The 9,091-nt window shown below is 35.2% G+C and overlaps 2 protein-coding genes across 2 annotated transcripts in view; one reads left to right on the top strand and one right to left on the bottom strand.

Annotated features, from left to right (window-relative positions):
* Nucleotides 1-3,186, bottom strand: part of LOC106532640 (collagen alpha-4(IV) chain) — a gene marked incomplete at its 3' end in the record, with an annotated part of 19,986 nt that extends 16,800 nt beyond the window's left edge. The window contains 3 exon segments of the mRNA XM_014028764.1: nucleotides 2,398-2,440; nucleotides 2,819-2,936; nucleotides 3,115-3,186. Of these exon segments, the coding sequence (XP_013884218.1) occupies nucleotides 2,398-2,440; nucleotides 2,819-2,859 (84 nt within the window).
* A 3,209-nt stretch (nucleotides 3,187-6,395) lies between these two features.
* LOC106532633 (collagen alpha-2(IV) chain) overlaps nucleotides 6,396-9,091 on the top strand; it is a 22,100-nt gene continuing 19,404 nt past the window's right edge. The window contains exons 1-10 of the mRNA XM_014028751.1: nucleotides 6,396-6,471; nucleotides 6,657-6,701; nucleotides 6,820-6,864; nucleotides 7,008-7,070; nucleotides 7,168-7,221; nucleotides 7,313-7,339; nucleotides 8,153-8,221; nucleotides 8,369-8,431; nucleotides 8,503-8,538; nucleotides 8,955-8,999. Coding sequence (XP_013884205.1) covers nucleotides 6,424-6,471; nucleotides 6,657-6,701; nucleotides 6,820-6,864; nucleotides 7,008-7,070; nucleotides 7,168-7,221; nucleotides 7,313-7,339; nucleotides 8,153-8,221; nucleotides 8,369-8,431; nucleotides 8,503-8,538; nucleotides 8,955-8,999 — 495 coding nt within the window. The 5' untranslated portion in view covers nucleotides 6,396-6,423. The remainder of the gene's footprint in view (nucleotides 6,472-6,656; nucleotides 6,702-6,819; nucleotides 6,865-7,007; nucleotides 7,071-7,167; nucleotides 7,222-7,312; nucleotides 7,340-8,152; nucleotides 8,222-8,368; nucleotides 8,432-8,502; nucleotides 8,539-8,954; nucleotides 9,000-9,091) is intronic.

Genomic DNA, 9,091 nt, shown 5'->3' with positions numbered 1-9,091 from the left:
CACACACACACACACACACACACACACACACACGCACGCACGCACACACACACAATCCCAACTCCAAAGAAATTGGGACGTTCAAAACAAAAATAAACAGAACATAATGATATGGAAGTCCTTTTCAACACTATAAAGACAAGAAAATTAATGTTTAAATATATAAACTTTATTTATTTTTTTCAAATATCCACCTTTTTTTAATTCAATGCATGCAACATGTTCCAAAAAAGTTGCTCAACAACCTGGGATCTCAATTGTTGTATTTTGTACTTCATAATGCACGACACATTTTCAATAGGAGACAGGTCTGGACTGCAGTCAGGTCAGTCCAGTACCTGCACTCTTTTACTACAAAGCCACGCTGTTGTAATAATGTGGCTTGGCATTGGCTTGTTGAAATAATCAGTGATGTCCTTGAAAAAGTTGTTACTTGAATGGCAGCATGCTGCTCCAAAACTTGTCTTTCAGCAATAATGCTGCCTTTCCAGATGTGGAAGTTACCCATGCCATGGACACTAACACAACCCCATTACACCAGAGATGCTGGCTTTTGAACTTTGCGCTGATAACAGTCTAGACAGTTCTTTTCCATTTTCCGTCTGTCCATCTCAGATGAGCTCAGGCCCAGAGAAGCTGGCCGTGTTTCTGGGTTTTGTTGACATATTAGCTTTGCATGGTAGAGTTTTAACTTGCACTTATAGATGTAGAGGCAAAGTGAAGTGATCCTGAGCCCATGTGGTAATATACTTTACATAATTATGTTGGTTTTTAATGTTGCTTAAGGRATYAAAGGTCACAGGCATTCAATGTTGGTTTTCAGCCTTGCTATTTACTKGCAGATATTTGTGCAGATCCTTTGAATATTTTGATATTGTGGATTGTAGATGATGAAATCCCTAAATTCCCTCGAACTGTCCATTGATAAACATTGTTGGACTATTTGTTCATACAGTTRTTCARTTGTTTTAYAGTTCACATCCTTRCTTGTGAATGACTAAGCCTTTCAGGGATGCTCCCTTTATACCCAGTCATGACACTCACCTGTCCAATTAGCATGTTTACCTTTGGAATGCTCCAAACAGAGCATTCCTCACCTTGCCCAGTCTTTTGTTGCCCCCGTCCCAGCTTTTTTGGAACATGTTGCTGGCATCAAATTCAAAATGAGTGAATGTTTTTAAAAGAAAATAAAAGAAAAGAAAGCAAAGCAATAAAGTGTATCTGTTTGAACATTATACAGTATAATTTATATAATCAAAATGTCTTGCCTTGGTAGCGTATTCATTTGAATAAAGGTTGAAGATTATTTGCAAATCATCACATTCTGTTTTTATTTTATGTTTAAACTAACATCCCAATTAAGTTTTGTATTGTTTTCTCATGCACCTCAGTGATATATCTGTTTTACTGTTACATTTACAAAACTTTGTCATGTCAAAAAAGAGTCAGACATAACTACGTTCAAACACTCTTTTTTTCCAACACCAGTTCTCCGAAACACTTTTTTTCCAAGTGTGGGAAGAAACCAGAGTTCGTAGAAAAACACCCACTCAGACGCAGGGAGAACATACAAACAACTGCACAGCCACAATTTGAACATTCTTGCTGTGAAGCCACAGCGTTTAGTATAACAGCACCTTGCTGCTACAAGTTATTCAGTCAAAACACTATAATCAATCAAATTCATTACATTTCTACATCAAAATAATGTATATAGTACATCAAGTGGTTCTGTGCACTTTGCAGTAAAAAGTAAATTCTGGATACAAACAAGCACATAAAAATTCTAAACAGGTTCCAGGTGCCTCAAGTGGAAAAATGTTACATGGGTGGGGGGTTGTGGGGGGACCAAACAGGCCATCTGCTGTTGTTCAATTTATGCTTAAGACGTCACAAGAACACAAACAGAAACAGGGAGGAAAAAATTAAAACTAACGTATATCCACTCATGCAAAGTTCAGTGCACGGCAAAACACTTTGTGTGTTGCACCCCATTGATTACTGTTGCTTATTTAAACACACCCTGGCTCCTGCAGCAGTGGGTAACAGAAGTGCTCACAAAAATAGATTCATTGCTTTTGAGTCMGATAACTTGAGCAATAAACCATCTGTATTGTTTGACTGCTGTTCAATTCAAAATTTTTAGCAAGTCTGCAAATTTATTGTGTTCTATTATAGTAAACACAACCAAAGTACAGCGCCAGTGACAACAAAATGCATCTTAATACCACAGCTGTGACACAGCACAGCAGATGTGGCTGTTTAAGCGGCAACACATGGGGTCTAATTAGGTGCCAGTCCTAGAATCATATAACTATAGCCTACACAGCATTAAACCTGTTTAAATTTATGCATAGWTAATGTTTTATAATAAAGATGCAATGATTCATTTCTTACTGCACTCAGCTGCTGTGCACCGATAATCAGAAGAAGTATCCACCTGTCAACAAAACAAACACTGTCTTAAAATTATTAAAATAAAGCATTGAGCTGGAAGCAATAATAAAGTCTTAGATGAATGTTGCACATAAAWATTTTTATTCAAAGTAAAATTTACTTTGCTGTTGTTAACCTAAGTAGTCATCTACAGTATTAACTCTGTGCACGTACTGTATGTGTCAGTCCAGTGGAGGACAGTTCTAGATGTACTGAATAACTTCATAAACAAGCCTTAAATGTTTTTGTCTGTAGGTAAACAAACTTAAAATACATGGAATGTCATTAATTTTATAAACATGACACATTTTGTTGCAATATATATATATATATATATATATATAATCAAATAAAACACAGTGATTGCATATTTGGGGCTCACCATAGGGGATGCAAAGTTACAGAAGGAATAACGTCTTCCATTTTGTCAGTCTACTGAACAGGTGACAGCTGGGCTCGGTGCTGCCCCCTTTGGTGAACAAAAGACACGACACAGACACCTGCAATAAAATCATTTGTCACATATTACACAACAGCAAATAGTTATCTTAATGATTTTTTAAGTAGCTTATGCAATYACAACATTTGTGTTTATAAGAATAAGTTCAACTTGTGCCTAAATTGTGGAAGCAACCCAAAAATAACAATTCAAATTGCACAGAAGTCATCAGAACTCACCCAAATACTGGTTTCCACAAAGTCCTTTCCTAAACAGCATGCTCTGTTAACAGATTCAGTCTAATCTTGTGTCTCTCTGTCACTGAAAACCAAACTATCACTTCGTGTTAGCGGTGGGAGTGAGATGTTGTTTGGGGTTGAGCATATCAGCTCAGACCACCTCCCTCGTTAAGATTCAATTAAACAGTGACTCTGTATATCTGGACACTGGATTTAGTTAGTAAACTCCAATTTGGCTGAAGCAGAGATTCCCCTTTTTCTCTCAGATGTAGTAGAGGGTAAGAAGTGATGTGAAAGTTGTTGCAGGGTGATTTTATCAAATTTGGAGTACCTGAAATTTTGATGAGCAGCGGCTGTAAATGCGCAATGAGAAGGCCACCGAGCCAAGTTTCTGTGATCCTATTTGCTATGATGCTGATGATGACTGAAGCAAAAAACGTAAGATAGTATTTGTTTTGTTTTGTTTTTATGCATTATTTTGATTCATTCTAACATTCGTGTGACTGCTTTTCTTATGCATGATTCTCTATAACGTTGTGTATGCATGACTTTCAAGTTTCAAGTTCAAATCTTGTTATATTTGTTCTGCACAGGCAGTAAATAGTAGAGTTATCTGAATAGGAATTTACCAAAAACAAATTGCATTTGTTTGACAGCACTTTGTCTTAACATCTGCACTAAAATTGAATGTTTTTCTTTAACCAAATTTCTGCTTTTTTACAACACTATCAAAACCTTTTAGTGTAGCTATACAGTTTTTTTCAGAAATTCCCCAACAAGTTCCTTATGTAATGTTTATGCAGAGTACCATCTGTCCTTTTTGTGTTTATTTCCTGTTGCCTGTATGCTGAAAGCTCAGGTCTTTACCTTCTTAGATTTGATTTACAGTACTGTGGCCTGTTTGTAATTAGACCATGAATGATTATCCAAAACATGTTACATCCTGTGTAAATRTGGGATGCTTTTGTTTGTACTTCAGTACACTTGGCACGTGCAATATTCTTCTGTGCGCTTTTGGTGAACTTGTTTGAAATTGTTTATAGAAACAGAAAAAAGTGAAAAAGAGGGACTGCTAAAATTTGTTAAAAAATAATACAAAATGTACGTATGAGGCAAAATTTAAAAAATAACAAATGATAGAATCATGGAGCATAATATGCTGAGGCAGGAGTGTCAAATTCAGTTATACAAGAGGATCGAATTCAAAGGGTCAATCTCTTTATTTTTATTTTACTGTTCTTAATTATTTATTTCATCAAACTACAGCATATTTTATGTAGCATTTTTGAACATACAAACACTATCAAATAAAAAATAAAAATGTATATTTAAATAAACACATTATTAGCTTTTATTCAATTACTAGGCCTTACACTCTACTTACAACTATTCCACTGACTATTTCTTTAGATTTGTTTCATCACAATTCAGCAAATCAATAAAGAATTTACAATGAAACCCTCACTAAAACTCTATTTCTTTAACTTTAGAATACAAATTTAAAAGTTGACTACTGCCAAGACTCCACTTAATACAGTGACTGAAAGAGAAACAAAAAAAGTATTTTACATTTAAACTGTTASCTTTGAGACCAAATAAAATGTTAACAAGGTCAGGGTTTGGCCCGTAGGCCTTGAGTTTGACACGTTTGTTAAGGNATAAATAAATAAATAAAATTACGACTACTACTTTTTAATTCTATTACAACTTAGCACTGCCACTTATCTCACCACCAATAGCAGGCAAGGCAGGTAAAGTATCTTGCCCAAGGGCACAATGATTGAGACGCATGAATTGGGGGGTTTGAACCGGTGACCCATCAGAGGACAAACCTTTACATCCTGTCGCCCCATAATTAATTGTAGTTTTATGTCCTTAACAACAACAGACTCAATATTTATGCCCAGTGCTTTGTGAGGTGGAAATGTACTGGAAAAGATAAAAGTGCAATATTTGTTGCTTGAAGCCCATTTCTAACATGTCATTTAGCCAAACTACAGTGAATTGTATTTATACTTCTTACTATCTTAGTAAGATTGCTTCATTTGAGGATGTTTCAATAAGAAACATCCTCAAGTGAAAAGCAGAAAAAAATGCAGTTTTATAAATCACAGCCATGTTGTACATGAACACATCCCCGATTTATTTTAAAAATCATATGATAACTCCAATAAATTGCTGATAAATCTTCCTCAAATCAATTTAATTTAATCTGTTTGAGCTAAATACTACAGCATTTAAAAGTGTGTTCATGAAAATTGCAATTGATGTCACATCACCAGTTCATTTCAGTAACCAGTACATTATGATGAGTAACTCCAGAACATTATCGTAAAAATCAACAAGTTTGTCAAGAATGTAGAGAAATTAGTCATAAAGTTTAAGTTTCTCTTGTTTTACTGTTCATTAAAAAAATCATTTGATACTATTTTTTTTTCTTTAGTGTGTGTGCACTGGAAAATCAAGATGTCACTGTAAAGGGATAAAAGGCAACAGAGTAAGTTGTTTGTTTCAACACACATTAAACATTTAYTGTATTATTGCTATTTTTTCTGATAGAAGTTATTTCGAATACACATTTTACAGAGTTTTATAGTTACACTATCTTTTAAACAAGAAGTTTTATTGTATAAATATGTTTGTGGTGGATTACTGGAAGCATATTAAATGTGCTATGCAAATATTTTGAGCTTTATGTCAAAAAACAACCCAGATTGTCGCTTTGATTCATTTCATGCTACTTTAAGAAATCCTTGACTTTTCTGTGGTAGCCATGTGGAGCTGCCTAAATGCTTGCTGGTAAGCATCACCTGTGTACCCAAAGCACCTCCCTGGAGCTCAGTCTGCAGCAGAGCTCTCGCCCCATAAGACACTCCTCCCCAATGCATTGTTATGAAAATGTGCTGAAGTGGGACTGTTGGAAACAGTAGGGGACTCTTAAAGAGCCAGAGGCCAATTTTGAGGCGCTGATGAGAAGTCAAATTTATTTTTGATAATTACAGCATTTTCATAACAGCTAAAGGTAACATAGTTATTTGAATACAATACAGAATTGAACTATATACCTTAAAAATACCCCCCCCCCCCCACACACACACACACACACACATACAAATGAGTTTGAGATGGCTTGACAAACTGTGAAAAACTTATATAAAAATATATAACCATGCATGGAAAATGAACAACATAAAAATATTTATTTACATCAGCATTGTTTAGGTTCTTTGTGCTATTGCACTAACATAAACCCACATTATTACACAGGGAGAAAAAGGCTTTCCAGGAGGTCAAGGTCCCCCAGGATCAATGGGTCATCCAGGATCTGTGGGCCGTCCTGGGCCAATGGGACCAAAGGTAGACTTTCAGTTGACTTTTACTCATTCTGACTCACTTTGTGCCTTCACTCAAAATCCAAATCCCATGGTTTTAAAATGTGCAGGCTGGATGATAAATTACACTGTATATCATGCAGGCTGTCAGAGTTTTAGCAGCACATATCCCGATCTCTAAGATTAATTATGGGTTGCTTTCTTTGAAAGGGCAACACTGGGCCTGATGGACCCATGGGACCAAAAGGCAATCTGGTAACAAAACTAAAGTTTTTGAGTTTTAATTTTTTTTATTTTATATTTTGTTTCAGTCTTTGTTCATACCACCCTAACGTTTTTTAAAGTTTTTCTGATTTTGTTTCTGTTATTACAGGGACCAGAAGGCAAAGAAGGATTTGATGGATCTCATGGCCTTCCAGTTAGTTGCAATATTGGTTTTATTTATTTATTGTTGTTTTTTAAACTATGCACATTATAATTTAAGTTTTGTACACATGTATTTTTTTCTAGATCTTCATGTGTGTATGCTGATGTTTAACTTCAGCTAATATTCTGTGATAGGGTATTCCAGGCTTACAGGGTCCTCCGGGAGCCCCAGGTCATCCAGGCTGCAATGGAACAGATGTAAGATTATGCAGTGGTGTCTATCTCTGTATTTTGGTAAAAAAGTATTGATGTACAACAAACATCTGTCTGATGTGACAATACCAACTACTTACAGGGAGACGTTGGACTTCCTGGTGTTCCAGGTCTTCCTGGTTTTGATGGACAACCAGTAAGTAATAAAACCAAAAACTTATTATTAAACTTAACCAAGTGAACCTTAAGCCATCAACAACTTTTTCAACTTTAATTTTACTTTCCAGGGTGTTCCAGGTCTGAGTGGACCCAAGGTAATAAAATATAAAGTTCCTAAGATCTTTGTTGAGCTCTTTGTGTTTTTAGGAAAGGTGAAGCAGCAAATTTTATCAGGAATGATTATCTTTAGGAGACACTAAAACAATCACAAGCATTTACAATCCCTGTTTCCCTAAGCTCCCAGAGCTCATTTTGTACTTGATCCACAAGAGACCAATAACTTATTTGATTTTTTTTTCATTTTTTTCCCAATTTTATCTCTTAAGTCACCTCTTATATGCAATGTGCAAAAATATGTGTTCACTTTTTATGCTAATTTTTATGACAAAAAATGAAAATAGCTGGGTCTGTGGAGTTAATGATGTAAAACACAAATAGATAACAGATGTTTATTGAAATAGCATTTTGCAGGCTTTGGTTTAGGTTTACACCTCCAGACTCAACAGGCTATGCGCACAGTGTTTAGCTGTGCGATGACAATTAGCAATTATCTGTGGACTCACTTTCATTTAATGTTATGGCGGCTGGCAGAATGTCAGCATTAAATGCCTGCAGTTCTAAAACTTTAAGTCAATGTTACTACTGGGAAATAAGCCCTGATCTCCATGCATTAAAAAATATTGTGACTTAACTTTATTTTAACACCCTTTAGGGATCACTTTGAATCCAAATATGTTGTCTTGTCTCAGCAAAAGATGCTGAACTTTATCTAAAACAAAACTAAAAATGAAACCTGACACAGAACTTACAAATACAAACAGGTCTAGTTATATATGGAGCGATGTTTACATTCTTTAACTACTAACAAAATGAACATATAAGTCTAATGTGTTTGATTATTTTAACAGGGTGAATCTTTAGCACCAAATCATTCCAAACCAGGGTTACCAGGACCACCAGGTAGAGATGGAAATTTGGTAAGTTTAGAAACAACACTGTACTGATAAACCAATTTTTATACTATAATTCTTAAGGATGAAATGCATTAGATAGAAAAGTACTAAATGAGTGCATTTAAATGTCAAATGCATTTGGACTGGTTGAAATTTCTTCTTGGTTTTCAGGGACGCCCAGGTGCACCAGGAGAGCATGGATTGCCAGGGAACCCTGGACCAAGAGGATTGCGTGTGAGTGTTTTATATTTTAACAGTAAATAATAACTTTTATTACATGTTTAATATAATTCTTTAAATTCCAGGGACTTCCAGGTCACCCCGGGATTCCAGGAAATAAGGTAATACAAACAAGAATTGTTAATGATTTGCATGAACATTTTTTAGCAAGTTAAAAAGTGAAAACAAGGCTGAGTATTTATAAGTAGATAGTAAAACAACAGCTGCAAGGTTTTTGTTTGGGCTAATTCTTAGACAATCTTTAGACACACAACCTGGGAATGTTTAGGTATTCACTTTTGTTTTTTTTTTTTCTTTTTTTCTTCTGTTGTTTTTTTGTCTTGCAGCACTCATTTATCAGCATCACTCATTTATCAGTATCTCTCATTTAYCATTTGTCATGTCTTTTATTTAGAAGGAACAATATGTTAAAGCTGTTTGTGGCTGAAATGCACAATATTTTCCTGCCTTGCCTGCTAATTTTGAGATCTGAGTCAAAAGTGTCCTTATTGATTTTATTCTTGCATTTGTTTCACAGGGTCATGAAGGGACAGCTGGTGTCCCAGGACTTCAAGGTCCGAAGGTAGTTTCTTTCTCTTTCTTTCTTTCTTTCTTTCTTTCTTTCTTTCTTTCTTTCTTTCTTTCTTTCTTTCTTTCTTTCTTTCTTTCTTTCTT

This window comes from Austrofundulus limnaeus, unplaced genomic scaffold (assembly GCF_001266775.1).
Source record: "Austrofundulus limnaeus strain Quisiro unplaced genomic scaffold, Austrofundulus_limnaeus-1.0 Scaffold6, whole genome shotgun sequence".
Classification (NCBI taxonomy): domain Eukaryota; kingdom Metazoa; phylum Chordata; class Actinopteri; order Cyprinodontiformes; family Rivulidae; genus Austrofundulus; species Austrofundulus limnaeus.
Note: the sequence above shows the minus strand (reverse complement) of the source record. Positions and strands in the feature narration are given on the sequence as shown.